Below are 19,439 nucleotides of genomic sequence, written 5' to 3'. Positions count from 1 at the left end.
CTGCCATCTAGATTGATCTATAATTTGACTAAATATGAGTTTTTAAAATGTAACATTGTCTTACCAGTAAAGATAAAGAAAGATATTTTCTTTATTACTTGCTCTAGTGCCACACTTGACTAGACTGTGCATTGCACTGACTAAACTAGGTGCTTGACAAGGACTCTCTTGGCTATCTCCTGCTCTTAGAATAGAATTGCCAAAATTGGCAATCTACAGAGTAGTGTGTATTAAATCAAATCTCTAGCTGAACTTTAAAAATGAGTCTTGAAAATTTGTTCCTGGATTGCCACACTTGTGTTTGTCCATTAAACAAAACTGCTGTGAATTTGCATTGTACATATTTTAATTTTGATAGGGATTCAGATGTTGTAACAATGAATTCTAAAGAAAGATTTCTGTTTTGGGAGTGAGTAAAGCTCACAGTACCTTAGCATCGATGAAGCTGTTTCCCACTATCATTGGCAACAAGGATTCTGCATTCTCTGCGATTCCTTCAATACTCTTCTCTGCCTCATTAGCGCTGGCTAATGAGATGCTGGTATGTGACAGCTGGTCAGTACTTTGCTGCACAGGTTTAGGGGCAGATGTTTTTCTACACAATGTTAAGCAGAAATAAAATTGACCCACAGGAAGAAAATACATTGAATCAAGTATAAACTTCAAGGCTATTATTAATCAAGTAATATTAGTATATTTTTAGCATCTATATTTTATTATATAATTCTCATGAAACGTGTATTATTGCTTGTCATAAAAATAACATCCGCTTCCAGTTAATCATGTGCAGTAGGCTACAAGCATATGTGCAGGCAAGAATTCCTCATGATTACTAATAATACTTGAAGGAAGTAACCGCTAATGATATTAGGACCTTTCTACTATGCTACACAGAGACTGTCTCCCAATCCATATTTTCTCCTGCAAGTGTGCTAAAAAAGCCTGTTACTAAAATATACTTCCAGACAGCTTTAAAAATGTATTTATTTTTAGTAACTTATATTTGTTCAGATCCCAAAGTTATGGGCAGAGTCACTAGGGCCAGGCTGGGCCTCATAGCAGCTGATGACAAGGAAGACAGACAGTGGCTTGCACTAGTGCAAAGAAATTGTATCATAGAACTGCTTCATGTCAGAGTTCCTCTTGTCCAGCAACATCAAAGGTTTAAAGCCTTGTAAACCAGGGCTGGGCAGACTGCAGGGCTAAGCAGGAGGAAGAGATGATATAAAGCAGCATGTTTATCTGACTCAAAGGGCTTTTTTGTTTGGAAACATGCCTCATGCTTAGTTGTCAAAGCACTGCTGACCCCCTCTGTAGGTTCTTTCCTCTTTTCATTGTAGAAGGGGTTCAGGTAGAGTAGGAAGAGCCAACAAAACTAGGAACTTTGCTTCCATTTCTGGCTGAAACAGGTGAAGAGACAAAGCACTTCAAAGAACTTAGCACTATCAGAGAAGAACACATGTCCCAGGTGACTTGTGCTCATACAGAAACAGTGTTGGGAAAGATCTCACTCTTGGTGAACAAAAACATACCTGGCTTTACTGCGATAAATTAAGATCAGGATGCAGATAAGGATGCAGGTCAAGGCTATGCAAACTCCAACAACAATGCCAGTCATTGATTTCTGGTCCAGATGGTAATAGTCAGAATAAGCTATAGCAAAAAAGAACAATTAAAGGCTCAGAAAATAAGAAGAGTTACCTGAATAGGGTTACAGTCACAATCACACAGACAAATGCTTCCTTTTAATGAGATTTCTGGACCTTCTCTGTCATACATTTTGACACTTTTGAAAATAAAACTTCTAGCACAAATGGAGGACCATATGCAGCCATAGCATGGGAGGGGAAAAAGGGACAGCCCCACACTACAGCCTTTTCAGTGACACACAACATAGAGCAGAGGAGCCTGCTCTAACCCACTCCTTACAGGGTGCTACTAAATAACAAAGGGAAAAGGCTTGGAGAATTCCAGCTGCTGTCTCCTAGGAGAGTTTTTCTTCGTTACATCAAATGCCTGTTAACCTAATCCTGAGGGCACAACTTCAGTTATTTGGCCTGAAATACAGCTGGAGTCCAGGAGCGGAGAAAACCTGAACAAGATAAATCCCTGCATGAATCACAATTCAGCGTGCAGCAGCAGGGAAAGGTTAAAAGGTTCATACACCTGAATAATTACTATATCTCTGGTGTCCCCAAACGACTTTAAAATCTGTGAGAAGTCACCAAGATAAATCCCTTTCTGTGACAGACAATTTGTTCTTCCATTCTTACATGGAAAAAACACTGAAGTCACCTTGGTTTCCCCAAGGTAAAGCATATTTTTCCCTAAAGAGCTGCAGGTGGGGCTGAATTCTTTGGTGAAAACATACAGTGATATATCACTGACTAACAGGTTGATTTGGGTTGCTGGAATTCTAGGAGCCACCAAATTTCAACAGATTTATTTGAGATGCCATCTCATCTCTGCTGGGCTGTCTGGTTCTAACTGACCCAGTGCTACTGGTATCTTAAGCCAAATAAAGGACTAATAGGAAATGTCTTAGCAGAGGGGCTGCCAAGATAGTACAATTCACAATAGTCATGTATTCCCAGTTGAAAAGCAAACTTCCAACTTCTGAGCAAAAGAATTAAACTAGTTCTGAGTTGCACTGAGACAGAAATTCCAAAACGGTTGCACTAAAAAAAAAAAAAAAAAAAAGAAGCGATACTGTTAGGACTGCCTCATGTGAACAGAATGGTTTATCCAGAAAGCAGTTACCAGTTAAAACAAATAGGGATCTTTTTTTTTCTGGTACTTGTGACAGCACTAATCAAAATACTGCTACTGACTTGTGGAATCTCCTGAATCCAAGCGTTTAGGCCTCTGATTAGACTCTGATGTCTCCTTTGGCAGTACAGCAAGTTCCACCACATTTGAGAAGGGTCCTTCTCCCACTTCATTGGAGGCTGCTATTTTCACCAAGTAGACGTTCCCTGCCACGAGGTTTTCCAGCAAAGCCATAGTCATTGCTCCTAGGAAAAGATGAATATACAGTTGCAGTTAGACAAAGTCTCTGGAAACAGACTGAGATTTAGACACTGGCACGTGTGCTTTCTTTCCAGTGCCACCTCCCAGTCTGGTCCGAGGACTGTGATCACTTTTACATGTTCCAGCCTGCATATACAGGGTGTAGAACACTCCTGTCTTTCTCTCCGTACTGCTTGAACACAGCACAGTGTGAAGTGCCAATACAGTTCAAAAACAAGAGTCAAGTATTGGCTACAATACAGAGCACACTAATCCTCAGTCTAGCACTAGCTTCATTTCGGTGCCTGACCGTGTTAACGTTGTGATTCTATCTGTGAGCAATGCTCCAATTGTTACCCAGACTTTCAGCCGCAGAAAGCAGAACATGAGACATCCCTAGTATTTGCGTGCCTCCTAGACGCTCTGTGGGAATGGCACCGTATCATGAATGTGAATTAAAAATGTCATAACAACATCATTCAGGTTTGGCTTATCGCATTTCAGGTCTATTTGGTAAAACGAACAGGACAGATTTGAAATGTACATTATATGATGCTTTTAAAATAAAATTAAACCTTATTTAGAGATGTGGAGGCTTCCTTGATTACTGTTCATCTAAGCTGTGCTACAAAAATATTACATAAAGCATCTCTCACATGTTAAGGATTCTTTTCCTAAAATCCCTGAAGGCAGGAGAAATACATTAAGAACATAAATAGGATTCACTTGCATCATCCTTAGACAGGCAAAACTCCTATCAAAATCAATGACAGTTTTGCAGGTCCGGGAACTGCAGACTGCTGCTTAAAATTCGAATTGCTTTCTAAAATGCCCATTTCTTCCTACCATAGAAATACATTGCTTTCCTTTCCCAAAATAATGGCAGTTACAGGACCAAATCTATCCCCTGCTCTCTGTCACAAATTCCATTCACTTTCTCAGGCGTAAGTCTAAATTTCAGCCTTTCAAATCAGTTTCAGAAGTCAGAATTTATAGCATCATGGGAGCGTATGAAATATAAGGTTGTTTTGTTGACAGAAAAGATTATACATCTGGCAAAAGAGAAGCTACTTCAAAAGCTATTTCAGCTCTTCCATAAAAAACACCCATTAGCTGAAAGCATTTGAAGTAAAATGTGAGGTATCTGTAACCAAAGGAGCTGTAATATTTAGCACCAGCAAGGGCGGAAGGTCAGGTTTCGATATTAGAGGCTCTTTCCCACCAGCCCCTTGCAAATCTGTTGCAAAGCTAAAGCAAGTAAGCACTTTGTACTGATTTACTGCACCGCAAGTGTGGAAGGGCTGGAGCTTCTGAGCCACTTGAAGGGAGCTAGAGAAGAGGGGGGAGGTGGCTGGTTGCTAGCTCACACCACAAACCAGCAACAGACTGCAGTTACATCCTAAATCTGCCACAGCTAACGCAAACTCAGGCAAATTAAAGTGTTGGGTTTTTGTTTTTTAACTTGGTGGGTTGGCAGATGTTTTCATGCATAAACTAAAACCAATGTTAGGACTTTTATAGGTTTATTTCATAAATCTTCTGTAGAAGCTTGGTGTCAAAACAAAAGAATCCTCTTTATTGTACAGGGTTAGCTGATCTTGTCAGAATAAATGCATTAAAAAAAAAAAAAGTCTAACCTTGCTCCTGCCTGAAATTACCTATGAAAGGACTGGCAAGGGACTGGCCCAGTATTTGCCCAATCTTTCTTCTACATACTCATTTTCTTTCACATTTTCTCATCTGTACTTTAAGTAGGAGTATTACAGATTGTCCTGAATTCCCTGCCACACCTCAAACCCAAATATATCTATCCAACTACGAAATTCGTGACTAACATTGATGGACACAGTAACACAGATTTATAGCTTTCCATTTGCTCATCCCATCCAACACTTCCAGTACAGGAATACGTGCCTGTGTTTATTGTTACTGCCATCCCCTAATTTCAACTAGCTATGGTAAAAAAAAATTCTGAGATGCTGTTCAGTTGCACAGTCATGGCTGAGCTGAAGGATATACCTGGAACAGCAACTCAACTGCTTTGCTGCACATAACATATGCAGTATATTATCCCTAAAATTACATTTATTCTTCAAATAAAAGCTCTCTGTGAATTTAAAATTAAATCTGCTGCATTTTAGTAAATTAAAATTAATATTGGATTGGTCCTTTAATATGAAAACTTTTCTGTTTCCTTGAACAGTTTGTAACAACTCTATATTACTGTTTCTTTGAAACTTTTTTTTTTTTGGTGGGGGAAAGGACTCAATCCCCTATAGTTACAGCTCTTGGATATTTCAAAGACCAGATATTTTTCATAAATTTTGCTTAAGATTGAGAGTCATTTCACTGCTGTTCTTCTGCTGTGTGTTCTTCTGCTGACAATTTCTGTCAGAGGTCAGCCTTAAAAAAAATACTATTCTGCTTCAGCAAAGACAAAGTGGGACTGACACCTTTCCAAGTGGCTATCAGTCCTTTATCTTCTCTGTAGGAGCAGCACAAGGGTCAACCACCAATTTTTAACAGACAGTTCTGTCTCACTGAAATTGGAAAAAAAGAATCGTCCTCTTTGAGTGCACTTCTAAAGCCATTATGTATTGTGTATTTTCCTATAGAGAAGATTTAAGGCATCACTCTCTGCTGGCAAATAAGCTTTCAGCCACAAAACAACAACAGAACGATGAAATATAAGTCTTCCTAGGCAATCTTCTTAATTAAGCTGCTCAGCACGACTTTACTCTGTAACACTGAGGTTCTTGCTTTAGTACAATACATTATTGGAACATTATCTATTCTGAACTGCCTCTGTCTATTTTGAATACCAACATAAGAATAAATGTATTTTGCTTTGTTTTCCTGGCTATAATATAAATCTATTCATAATGCAGCTCTCTAAATCATAGTATTATTCTGGAAAGCACCTATGAAAACGTAGACTATGTCTACGTGTAACCCCAAAGATATGACTGCAGTTCACATTACCATACCTGACATACTGTTAGATTAGCTAGCTGGGATTCAGCCGTCAAAGACAGCCAGAGAGTTAAAATCAATTTGCACAGCTATTTACTGGGAGTAGGGTAAAGTTCTTCAAGTCAAACTGAGCTAACTGGACTGGCAGTGATCAAAAGAAACATAGAAACACACAGCCACATTTGTAAATTTATTTCTGAAGAGCAAGGCATCTTGGAGACTTCAGATTTGAAAGCGCACATTCACAAAATAAAACCATCACAATCATTGTTATCCAGAACTATGATGGATGTAATTGCATTTATGAGACATTTTGGTTCACATGCACACTCTGAGCTCCAAAGCAACATAGACAACCCCTCTCCCCTCACCTTCTGAAGTATTAATTGGTTTTTAATATGTTTTCATCAGATGGGAGTAATTCTAAACTAATTGTGACTTTCATGTGAACATTTATATGAATTTCTTTCTTGCTGTAGTTCAAGGGAGCTGAAAATAATGAAGCATCTTACAAGTAGCATCACTGTTTGTCCAGTTCATACATTTATGATTTTAGTTTACCTTCTCTGTGCAACACTTGCCATTCCCCAGCAATCCAAGACTTCCTGGATGCATAGAGGATAGTATATCGTGTAACAACTGTTTCAGGACCATCAGGTGGCTTCCAGGAAACCAAAGCAGTATCATCCTCTATCAAAGTCACCTTCACTCCTACTGGAGGGCCAGATGGTGCTGTGAGAACAGTAACACAATACTATTAGGCTAACCTAATTTGCATGTAATTAAACTGCTCAAAAACAAACTGCTGTCTAGAACCAATGGCTATTGCTACATCCCAGGTAACATAAACAAATCATATTCACTGCTCTTCAACAGAAACTCTTGTGTTAACTCTGATCTGGTTAATAGCTCAGATTTTGTAAAAGCAAGTTCTGTATTTTTTCCTTCAAAGCCAAAATTTTAATAAATAAATAAATAAATATTCCCTGTGAAGAGGTACATCCCAAACATCAAATATTGCTATGCTAAGAATGTGAAACTGAAGCTTTTGATTTTTCACTGACCAAGCTGACAGAGAAACAAACCAGCAGCTAGGGTAGTAGAAAGGAAGGTATATACGTAATTGTCTTACAGTTTCTAAAACTGTTGGATTTTAAAATACATTTTCATAATACCTGTGAATTAACTGTGCCTCTCCTATAAACATTCTTTTTTATTCAAGTTATTTCAGTGGTTGCTAGTATCACATTTTATTTTAAAATGGTTGATGGTTTTATGTAGATTTTGAAAAAAAATTTCACAGTTCCAAAAAACGCATTTTCTTTAGAGCGTTTTTCTGTCTTCCACTGAGAAGAGCATTATCTGTACATTAGAGGAAAGTCTTTATCTCTCCTGCAGACAGCTCCAAATTAATAAGCAATTTCTCAGGTTATTTGGCTTACAAGTTTTTTTTCAGAACACTGTAGTCTTCGCCTAGTGCCCTTACCTTCCGGAAGGGTAGTATGATAGACAACTGGACTCCAGGGACTAGATAGCTGGTCCACATGCAAACGAACTGCAAATTCATACATGGTTTTTGGTTCAAGACCTTGAACTAACATGTGAGTCTCTGACCTGTACAGATGAAGAAAAAGGAAACATAACAGCAGATGTTGACTTGAAGATCCAGAACTCAAATTATATCTCTTAGCCATGGTGAGTAGATTGCTGCTGTCAGTTCAACACAGAACAAACCAGTTCAAGTCCAGACACGTGAGCCATCTGCACTGTCTACCTAAAATGGTAATTCTACTAACCCTGGAGCTCCCTGGAGCACACTATGTTTGATATCAGTTGATTTGAGCTCAGGTTTTTACAGAGCTTAGTTGGACAGCTGATGCATAAGCAAGTCCAAGAACATCATGGCCCAGACTGCCAGCGGGTATCCCAAACTCAGCTCTTCCCATGTTCATCCATACGACACTATGCTTTAAACTGGAGTAACACAAATTACAGCCACTGCTGAAAAGGCACTTGCTGTTGGCTCCATCAGTTATTCTTGGTTCTGTTCTCAGTTCACAATATACAGGCTATGCATGAAACTCCTCCTTCCATTTATGGCCTTCTATCACCCCCACGTTTAGGGGATCTCTGTGGAATACAAATCTTCCATACTTAAGTCTCATTTAGTGTTTTCATTTTCCATAGTGCAGTCAGTCACCAATACGTGCAATACTTTCATCTTATCACAAAAAGCAGTATTCACTGCTATGCTCCATAATATATGCCAGGGATTGTACATGGTGATTGTACTGGGTCTACGTGTTGACTCCTACAGCAGGTGATGTGTTCTTTGAAGAGAAAACAATCAATGTCAGGATGGAAACTATCTTTTAACACAGCGTTTCTTCTCTTTAGAAGACCTGAGTAAGCCCAAATATTGAGAGAGCTACACACATATGGATTCCCTCAACAGCACCATGGCCCCCACTGTACACAGTCACAATAGAGCAAAGTCTTCTGCTTTCATATGACCAGGGCACAGAGTTGAACGTTGAGCTCAGGCAGGATTTCTTCCTTGTCCTACTGTTCTGTGGCTCACATGTTGCTTCTCTGAATAGCAAGCTATAGGTCTACTTAGCTTTCTCCTGGCAGGATGCCACATAGGAACATGGCATTCCCACAAGGACACACTCAACCCCTCAAAACTCAAGATTTTTTGCCTCCAATGTTAAAATCAGACACTGTACCAAGTCCCATTTTTGACCAGAGAAGCTAACTACAAAATAGTTTATAGTTTTTGCTTGGTTGAAGAACCAAAGAATGAGTTTAACATTAAATTCAGCTTAGCTAATAAACCTGTTAAAAATTCAAGAGCTTGTCCAGAGATCAAACACCAGGACGTCAGGAAGAGAACTCAGGTGTTCTACAAACACATCTTATACAACCAAAGAAAAAGCAGCCAACTAGCAGCCACTGGATAAAACACACAGCTTTTTGACTGCAACAACTTTTATCCCTCTTAAAGTGAATTAAAAGAGGACAGAAAAATTGGAAACTGGATCTAGAAATGGGAAATGAAGATGCAAGAGCACTGCACTTACGTTTGAAGGTAGAGAACCAGAGATGCATTCTGCAGTCCCACTGGGTTGCAACGGATGGTGTAATTAATGACCTGTGCAGATGTGAAGGCAGGCTTTCCCCAGTGAAGGTAGATAGAAGATGAAGTGTTAGCTTTGGCATAGAGATGGTGAGGGGGCGGGGGTGGTGGCACCATGCGATCACGGACAGCTTTAAAAAAAACAAAAAACAAAAAACAGCAGCATACATTATTTAATGAAGCATACACAGATACTGCTAAGGTTAAGAGACAGGTCTGAACCCATAGGTTTAGGTTCATATCTGCTCCCACTCAATATTACCTGGCATTCAGACCCAGGAATCTGGTTCAAGACATTGAACTGATAAGATATATGACACGTCACTGGTTAGATGACACAGACAATCCAACAGGGAAGGAAAATGTGTTTGGTAGCTATCTTGTTTCCTCAGCTGCAACTTATTAAAACAAGAGACTGTCTCTGACTAGAACAGTATTTGTCACACATACAACCTTTCTGGTTCTCTATTTTACATTGAATTAAGTGTTTATTTATAGATTAAAAAGAGCTGCTGGAATCCTGGAACTAAACTCTTAATACATCTACAACACTTACAGACACATCCTGGAGTGCTGACTGTTTGGTCTGCCTGATAACCTTCTTCCATATTGTTATATGCCAGCAGCCTTACGTGGTACTTTCTTCTAGGATCTGCACAAAGAGAAAATGAATAATTAGAATCAAGACAAAAAAAATAAGGATTTTCAGACTTCTACAGGCAGCGAGATAACTTGAGTGTTCTGCAAATTCAATTCAAAACTTGTCTGCTATTGTCAGCAGACCAATAAAAGGGTTAGATATTTGGAAGACTGCCTTTTTTCCTCCAGTCCTATGAACTTCTGTGAATCTTTGCCTAGGCTGCACTGGAATCAGTTACATCTCCCAGTCTTGCTTCCAGTAGACTGAAATAATTTTTTTTGGAACAGATATCAGTGGGAGGGGAGTGGGATAAATATCACATTTCTATTTGAAACAAACTCACACATTCACAGCTATAGAGCTAGATTTTTTTAATAGTTTCATTCAGCATAAGTAAAAGTGCTTTCAGTCTGTAACAGAGATCTGTTGAAAAAACAGCATGAGATCCATAGAAATCAACATTTTTTTCTGGATAAACAGGCTGGAATGAAGCAGGGCAAGTAAGGCAAATGCAGAAAGACAGGATCCAGCACAGAAATGGGAAATGTTTTGGTTCAAGCTTCCTAGAGGATATATAATACCGTGAAACAACAGTCATTGTTAATAACACCTTTGACTTAAAACTACCGCTTCCATATGTTTTCCTGAAAGCTGATTCTGGCATTCTTAGAGGGTCACTGCTCCTAGCTTGAAGGGTCTCCCTGCTTCCCTTTCTCTGGCCATGTCTTTGGGTCCTCATATTACAGTTTCACAGAATCACAGAATCACAGAATTTCTAGGTTGGAAGAGACCTCAAGATCATCGAGTCCAACCTCTGACCTAACGCTACCAGTCCCCACTAAACCATATCCCTAAGCTCTACATCTAAATGTCTTGCTGCTACTCTGGCCATGCCTGTGGGTTCTCATATTGCAGTTTGCTGCTTCCCTCAGTTTTGTTAGTGATACACTGGCCTTGGTCCAAGTGAAAAAATTACTACTGGGAAATAAGTTAAAAAAAAAAAAAAAAAAGGGGGTCCTTAAGCATTTCAGAAATGAAGATGGCATGGAGTACAAACCACCAGGATGGCTGCAGTGCTAAAGCAAGCTTCTCTGCAGCCTTCTCTCTTGATATTTGTAACAAATCCCACCCATACAATGGATGATTTGCAAAGCAGTAGCATATATGAGCTCTTACGGGCACAGCTAAACTACATAGCAGCACTGATGTACGCATAATTTTCCTCTTCCACTGCAACAGCTAATGAATCTACTACTTTCTATTAATGTTTTAAGAAGGTCTAGGCCGATGTCATATGGCTGTGTTATACTTGATTTTTTCCTTGCACTAAATACCGTGTTATCTCTTTTCAAAATAAGCTCTCCTCTTTCTCATTTTAGCCAAGATTTGACATGGCCTTTCTCCTGAAATAAGCAGGAACCCATTTCCCTGACATTTCCTACCCACAAACTGGACTTTGGCTTATATCAGATCCTTAGCGCCCTCTGCAGTCTCTGCATAAGCAATACAAACTCAACAAAGCTGGATTTTGTTCTTCCATAGATAAGGCACAGTTGCTTCATAAAAATGCATTTTGTAAAAATGTTTTCATGCTTATTTTGAAATTTTGTGATTTAGTTACTAACATCAGCCTTAATGCAATACCACTAGATACAGTTTACATCTAGGTTTATTTTTAAGATTATTTTACCAAAATCTACATCTAGGTGTAGAGCAAAATGAGCTCTTAAAATTGGATTTCAGTTATTTCTTTGACATATTTAGCATTAATGTTAGAATAGGCAAGAAAAGCCCATTCCCGTTTTCCAGGCAGACCTCAGTGTCGTGAGAAAACAATATAAATTGTAAAATGTTGGAAAATGAGTTTTTAAACATTTTTTCACTTTACAATGTTACTTTAACAACAGATGAAGTCAGTTGTTACTAGTCAGCAAAATCACAATCAGACAAAAGGAGATAGATGCAAACACCAAGAGTAATGTTAAGCACAACGTTAGTGGAAATACGTAACTTTAACATGGAAAATTCAGAAGGATAGCACGATATTATATATATAAATCATTACAATCTCTTAGAAGTCAAACAAACAAACAAAAAAAAAAACAAAAAAACAAAAAAAAAACAAAAACAAAAAACAAACAAACAAAAAAAAAAAAAACAAAGAAAAACAACTCATCTGAAGGGAAGGGACATTTCAAAACACTGAGCCCAACCAAAAAGATAACTACTACACTTCAGAAGTACCAAGCGACTTTCACACATCCAAATCAAGTTACGATGACTTTCTGATGTGAATTACAATGCGTGTCTCAGAAAAGCAAAAGGATCCACCTCCCCGGACTTCCTACTTAACCTGTGGTAGGAATACGTGTATTTAATACAGAACTGCAATCTTTGAAAACAAAGGCAAGATTAAAAACTGAGGCCATCAAAACATCTTGTGTGTGTGATCTTCAAGATCTCTTTAGTAGTATGTTTTGGAGATTGTTATACTTGATTTTCTCATCCATTCTTAAAGTAAACTTGAATTCAAGTACTATTTAGCAGACCTTTGACCTAATTCCACACAAACAGGTGGCACCCAACCAGCCCAGTGTCACAGTCTGCATCTTTTTCTTTACAAGTTCCTGCAGAAGAGGCCCCTGCTGCATTTCCACAAGACACATGATGACAAACACAACAATTTATCATCCTGCTGAGCACCTTCAAAAACTCCATGCCCTTTGAAAGTGGTCACCCAGAACTGATCATCTTCACTGTGAAATAAATAATAGCTAAGGTCTAGTGCCCTGCTGAGCTGAATGAGGAGCCTGTGAGGTCTGTTTATCCTCATTGCTTTTTTTTTTTTTTTTTTTTTTTAACTTGAATTCCTCATTAATGCTTGATTGGGGAGAAAAAGAATGTGATGTGGAAGAGGCAAATCTAACTCCCACAGGAAAAAAATAATAATAATTCACGTCTAAGGAAAGCACTTTTTTGATCCAATGTATTTTACTTAATTCTGCACAACATTGAATACCATTCATCTTACTCTTGTAAGAAGTTTCAAAAATTCTTGCAAGAAGTTTCAAAAAATTATCTTCATATAGAAGAACCTGTTTAAAAATAAAGCCTTTCAACTAGCCTCTACCATCTAAAAACCAAGGTTATTTCCACTTCATACACAGGACATCACTGTTCAGTTGGCAGCAAGACTGGTTTAATCTAAATGGGGTGTCACAGTTTTTGAGCTGTCATACCGTACAGCTTCTATGGCTGAAACAGAATCTGCTGGTGGTATCTGTAACTGAAACAGTATCTGAGCAGGGCTGCATTATGTACTGGCCTGGAAAAGACTAAATACTATAGAAATCCAAAATGGAGAATACAAAAGAATTTTAAGAGGACAGTGTATTAAGCAGCTAAAAAAATAAAAAAATAAAAAATTATATAAAATTTGCTTGGAAAATATTGGAAAATATTTTTTGTCTATAGAAGCCTCTCTTCTGTGCATTATTAACAACTATTGGTTTTGTCCACAGGCTTATGGTATGATTTACTCCACAATGGCAATCCCAACACAAATGTGGCGTAAACACTTTTATCTAGCAATTCATCAACTGGATCAAACATTCAAAGCCAGACATATCCTTAGAAAACGAACTTCAGGAGCTTTCTCATCTTTAGCCTGCATAGGTGTCCTGAATAGTTTACACATATATCACTGATAAAAGATTGTGGATGGCATGGCCACCTAGGGGCTGCCAGTCTCAAATTTAGTGTACACCATCCATGCACATTATACAGCAACAGGAGGCTGAGAGGCTCAGAAATCAGGGGAGTGAGCACTGAGGCCATCATTCAAACCCATAAAAGACCCAGAAGTAACACACATCTTTCCACAGACAATCGCTGCTATTCAGAAACAAAACGGGCATGGTGATTCACTCAAACACTAAACAAACAAACAAAAAAAATCAATTTAAGTCAAATAAACAAACAAACAGCACCTCACATCAAGATTTCACCTCTGCATTTTCAAAATCTTCATGAACAGCCTGGTAATCATTTCATTTAATTCTCCTGCGATTCCAATTGTTAGCATTTGTGTAGTGGTTGAAGGTTTGTTCCCAGACAAGGGGTGAACAGGAGCAATTTTCTAGCCTACATGTATATACCAACCAGATTCATTTTGTTAAGGTTATTTTGTGCCTGTTGAACGTGTTGTTTGCTTGTTTGTTTTTTTTTGCTCACTTGTTTGTTCCGTTTTGTTTTAATGCTACTGGCTATGTTAGACTGTTATAAAATTAAGCATCACAGCACCCACAGCCTTTTTATGGGCATTTTTATTGTCATTACTTAAATCAGCTGGTGGAAAGGACACAAAACTACACTGTTCATACAAAGCAAGAGGCCAGCACTGATGTCAATATAGACATGACAGAGCTAATACATAGGTTTTATTACAGGAGTGCCTCTGGAGTATATAGACTGTCTTTTAGAAGACATTAGAGACTGGATGTGATAAGCTGGCACAGCTTCACACAGCACAGTGGATCTGCCTCTTACAACCATTTTATATAACCAAAGCCTGGCAATATTTAAAACACATGAATAGTAGGTTCAACCAGGGTCATAAATATCACCTCTAGTAATAATATTCCTATAAAATACACTTTGAAAGAAGCTAAGTATGCTTTATAATGATCAATATAAATAATTTAAAACGATCAGAAATACTGTTCCAAACATCGCTGTTTTGCTTTAAAAAAAAAAAAAAAAAAGTAGGATTAGCCTCATTTTCTTATGACAGTTTTTGTAGGTAGGTCACAGCTCCCTAGTGATACTCCTCTGGCATCCCATATGCTGTAATTCACTCTCCCATAAAAATCTGCAGTGAGCCCTGCAGGTTCAACCCTGATATGTCTTTCAGCAGAAAGACACTTGGGGGAGCCTTCTCCTTCTTTTACAAGTCAATAGGTTTAGAAACTTCACGGTAGGACTATGGCAAAGCTAAATACTGTAAGTATGAGCTAAAAATACATTGAACTATTATTTAAAACATAGATTATAACTTGGAAAACACATTTAACATTTCAGTGGCCAAAGCTTGGTAAGAGTTCAAATGAGAACACTTCTCTATTTTATTGTCTTACTGCATCATTAAGGTGTAATTTTAGAGATTATGTTTAGCTTCTTGGCAGATAGAAAGCTCAGAGCAGTTACTGAGGCTAGTGCTGTAAAAACAGATTCAGCAAGAAAAGCTATAGTGAACTCAGATGTTCCAATCCTGATTTTATGACAAATCATTTCATTTCTCAGGATGGAGGGAGAATCAGATCCGCTTATTTATCTGGATGCAAGATACTGACAGAAACTGCAAAAACATCATGAAGAACTGACACTTAATTTCTTACCAGTTCTATTGCTCAACAGCAACAGATGTAGAGAACGGCTGTTCTTTGGAACTGCTATATTTTATTGCATCAGCTCAGTTACTATTGCCATCAGCTTTGCTTCTGTGCAATTCTCCCATTTCTTTTATTGTGCAGATAAGCAGCATTCAGAAGTCCTCATGCATTTTTTCTCAGTTTATCTCCAAAACTTAAAATTGTAAAAAGTTCAAGTTATATACATGTATATTTCTTAGTTAGGCAGGTTTTAAATGCACAGAGACTAGTTTCCAAAGCTTGGAAAAATATAAATGGTCTAGTAAATAGACAGTGGCAGGCAAAGTTTTAGTGTGGGTGGGTGTATTAATTCCATGGAATTCCATTAAGTCAGTGTCTCAAACTTAGTATTTTAGAAGAAATGAAGAGCTTAGACAAATACACACACACACAAACATAAAACAAGCTGGGATTGTTCCACAACAAAATAAATGATGCTCCTGATGACCCTTAATGGCCTCTGAAATATATCCACTGAAAATCGAGGTTTTCTGGGTTGACTGCTATAGCAGCTATCATTATTTGGAGGAAAGGGAAAAAAAGGTTCTCTGTTTGGAAGACATTTCCCTAATGACAAAGGTGACATGCAGAGAGGAAGGAACATCTCTCTCCCACCGATGTGTTTTGGTTCCATCTGGTAGAGTTATACCTCATTACTGCCAGATGGTGTCCTCATGCACCTCCAATGAACGCAGCTGGAAAAACTAGAGGCATCAAAGATGAAATGCCTGTATTAGCAATTAAACATCTAAAAGAAGAAAAAAAAATGTGCTTCTAATCGCTTAGCAGCTGGTGAAGTACTTTTTAATGCAACTATCTCATTCTTAAATTATCAAGATTGCACAGACTGAACTTTTACTAAAAGTTACTAAGAACAAAGTCACTTCCATATTCAAGATGGAACAAAAAATCCATTCTTGAGACGTTCTGTTACATAATTAAAACTCTCTCAGCTTGAAGGACACCAATCAAAAATCTTAATCAATATATAATTCCATCCTCCCTCCTCAAAAAACCAAAACAAAACAGAAATGCATATGTCCTGATTACATTTTAACACTATCTTCAAATCAGTTTCTGCAGAAGACCAAACAATGTTTATCCCACTGAGATTTTGATCCTTTGTCTTCGCACAATTCTTGTATTCCAAGTAAATCTACGGCATTAAAGATAGCCATAAAACATGTACCAGCAGGTTCCATCACCATATTGTATCAGCAAATACAGCTCTGTAACACCTTTGATTTAGAACTACAAGTTTGGATTCCATATAAGCTTCAGCTGAATGAACAGTTACCCAAAACGTGTCTGGTGTGTACAAACAGCCAAAATTTTGGCTTTCTGGTAAAGGCTTCATAGAAAGCATCTGTTTACAGGCTACTTAGTCAAGGTTACAAGAGAGTGTAATATTGCAACCCCTAAAAGCCCCGTCATTGTTTCCTTCAGCTGCTGCATGTTTGTGAAGCTCTGAAGGCCTTGAAAGGAGGCAGAGCAGAGCCAACAGGTCAGGGCTAGATAAAATTAAGAAAGAATCCGAGGTCAGACCATGAAAGAACCCCCCCCACCTCCACCCCCTTTTCAACCCTCCAGAACAGTGAGTCCACCTCTAGCAGCCTTTCATTTGTCCTGATAAGAAGAGACAGCAATCCTCAACCTGGATTTCAGACTTTTTAAGTCCTTTCTGGGGAGAGGAAAAGATAAGGAAGCCCAAAGAAAATGGACATTTTACTACCCTTTACTGTTGACTCGTTAAGTCTGGATACTGAGCATACTTTCATACTTGTTTTGAACATCCCCACTCTCAGCACTTTAAAAGCAAAATATTGACAGAAATAAAAGTATTTGGGGCTTTGTTCTGGTTTCTAAAAGAATTAGGACTGAACAGAATTTCTAGGAAACAAGAGTTGAGCGTCTTCATGTCCTGAGTTGAGCACAGTGGATAGAAACAACTTTTTCAGCCGCATTTAACCTGGTGGTTCTGACAGGTGGGAAGGAGATAAACAAAGTATTTCTCTTTCAGTCCATCATAGGTACAAATTGTAAATACTACCTTTTTCCTTTCAATTTAAATGATCAAAACAGTACTGTACCAAGAAGGCTGACAAAACGGTTGTCCTAAGGACAAAACTTCTGCGGCCAAATGTCCATTTTTAATTTAATCTTTTGTGCCACTGGATTTTTTGTGTAACCCACAGGTCCATTGTTGGGTAGTGGTCCGGCTGGATAGCTCATTGGTCTGGCTTTCCAGGGTGACTGCACTGCCCCCAAGCCCATCCCTTCAACACAATAAACTCCAGATAATTATTCAAAGAAGAGGCCAGCAGCATGGGCTGCTCTGACATCGGGTCATGGCCTTTGACATCGAATCTGGGGCTAGCCGAAGTCTGCTCCAAGCAACAGAGGTCCAGGGGAATTATTAAGGGGGAAGGGTGGGAAAGGAAGAGCACTGAGAAATACTATCCTTAAAAATGTACTTTTGAAGCAAAGTAATGTAAATACAGCAGAAACTTATTAAGAAAATAAGCAAATACATTTCAAATATACTAGACAAAAGGGCCAGAGAAAGGCACATCAAGCCAAACAGTAACATAAAGCTGGGAAGTAGAAGGATGACACAAATTCAGGTCTTTTCCCCTCAAGAAAAACAGGTATTCCCTCTCAGATTTTCAGGACTGGATTTAATTATTTTTTTTCCCCCTCAAAAAATGCCTTTTTACATGGCTCAGGTACATATGATTAAGCAAATAAACAAATTTAGCAATCCTGTTATATTATGGCTTTTAAAATCTCGTCCAGGCTCTGGATATGTAATTTCCAAGCATTCTTACAAGTTTCAGATAATGATATTTAATGCCTTTTTTCTTTAAAGGAGTTGGAATTTAATTTGATCACACATTTTAAATAATAACTTTTTAATAGCAGATTGAAGTAGTTTCTGAAAAGTTACAAATCGCCAACATTTTACATCTATATGGCTTGTTCTTCAACTTAAAGGTAACTTTAAACAGTTAAAACAAAGCCTGTCTGTGATACTGATGTTTTCCTTTGCAAACCAAATAACTGAAGAGGAAACTAAGCAATTTGTTCTTTTTACAACATTGTGAAGGTTTATTTTGGTAGAAACCAGAACATATGACATATATGAATTGATTCAGCTAAACGGTCTGGCTTTCCACGGCTTTGGATGGCTCTCGCTTATTTGTCTAAATGTGAAAAGGGTCTGTATCCCTTTTGTAGCTCCGCGCTATCCCCTTCGAGGGCCCCAGGACAAATAACACCTCACACCCCCTTGCAGTAAAAACATCACCTCTCCTACTGCCCACAGTCAGCAATGGCAGCGTTATACAAAGAAGTGAGGGGAGGGCCAGAGGATAAATTCCCAACATCCAGCATTTGGGCCTTTTAGAGACCACAGAAGTGACAGAAAGATTTAAATGTCCCTAATCTTTTTAAAAGAAATTAAGCAAATCTTAAGGACTTCAAATTGGCTCCATTTTTGTACGGGCCGTGTCACATTACTGCTGTGCCTGCACAGGTTTTGATCAGTCTCTGGGCTTCTCTCATGCTTTAGGGAACTGTTAAATTACACCAGCAAAAAGCTCTCTTCCAATATTATTCTAACAACACACTCTAAAACTAGCAGACATCCTTATGTTAACTAGCCTGGCTCACCATTTTCAAAGTGAGCCCTCAAAAGCTAACTTGAAAGCAATACCAGAGGCCTGGACAAACACCTAATTTTGATCTTTTGTGCTCGTCTTTTCTTCTAAGAGACCTTTTCTTTTGTTACTGCCCAGTGGAAAGCACATAGCTCATTGGTCCTGCTTTGAAAGATGAGAGCACTGCCCCTCAGTCCACCCCTCGGAGCACAATCACTTTAATGGAATTATGTAGAGAGGCCATCGCTGGAAGAAGAAAGGGAAGGAGAGGGGGAGGGAAGGAGCGTCCGAAAGAGCCAGCAGAGCCTCCAATATGCCCAGTTACTAACCCAGATATGTTCACCGAGAATTCGTACACTGCTGCAAATAGGACGTGCTACCCCATACAACAGGACCCTTACGTACAGCTGTATGTAAGACCTGTACACGAGAGAGAACAGTTAATTGGAGACAGACGCAAGAGAGGCTGATTTAATAATAATTATAATCCTGATACAAGCACCCTGAAGAAAGGGGTGGGCTACAAATAGTTTTTTTCCATAAGACAGAGACTGAAAAGATGGTCTCCCCCCGCGAAGACTGGCCTTTCT

General features: G+C 38.6%; 1 protein-coding gene across 2 annotated transcripts in view; it reads right to left on the bottom strand.

The window, feature by feature from the left end:
- The window catches only part of PRTG (protogenin), an 87,005-nt gene that overhangs the window by 7,830 nt on the left and 59,736 nt on the right, over positions 1–19,439 (bottom strand). For both annotated transcript variants that reach the window (XM_084532577.1, XM_084532578.1), the window contains 7 exons: positions 9,678–9,773; positions 9,066–9,252; positions 7,469–7,596; positions 6,544–6,714; positions 2,832–3,014; positions 1,533–1,653; positions 430–595 (listed from right to left, as the gene is read on the bottom strand). In XM_084532577.1, the coding sequence (XP_084388703.1) occupies positions 430–595; positions 1,533–1,653; positions 2,832–3,014; positions 6,544–6,714; positions 7,469–7,596; positions 9,066–9,252; positions 9,678–9,773 (1,052 nt within the window). The remainder of the gene's footprint in view (positions 1–429; positions 596–1,532; positions 1,654–2,831; positions 3,015–6,543; positions 6,715–7,468; positions 7,597–9,065; positions 9,253–9,677; positions 9,774–19,439) is intronic.

Source organism: Aythya ferina (assembly GCF_964211825.1).
Source record: "Aythya ferina genome assembly, chromosome: 11".
NCBI classification, from domain to species: domain Eukaryota; kingdom Metazoa; phylum Chordata; class Aves; order Anseriformes; family Anatidae; genus Aythya; species Aythya ferina.
This window is presented reverse-complemented; position numbering and strand designations above follow the sequence as displayed.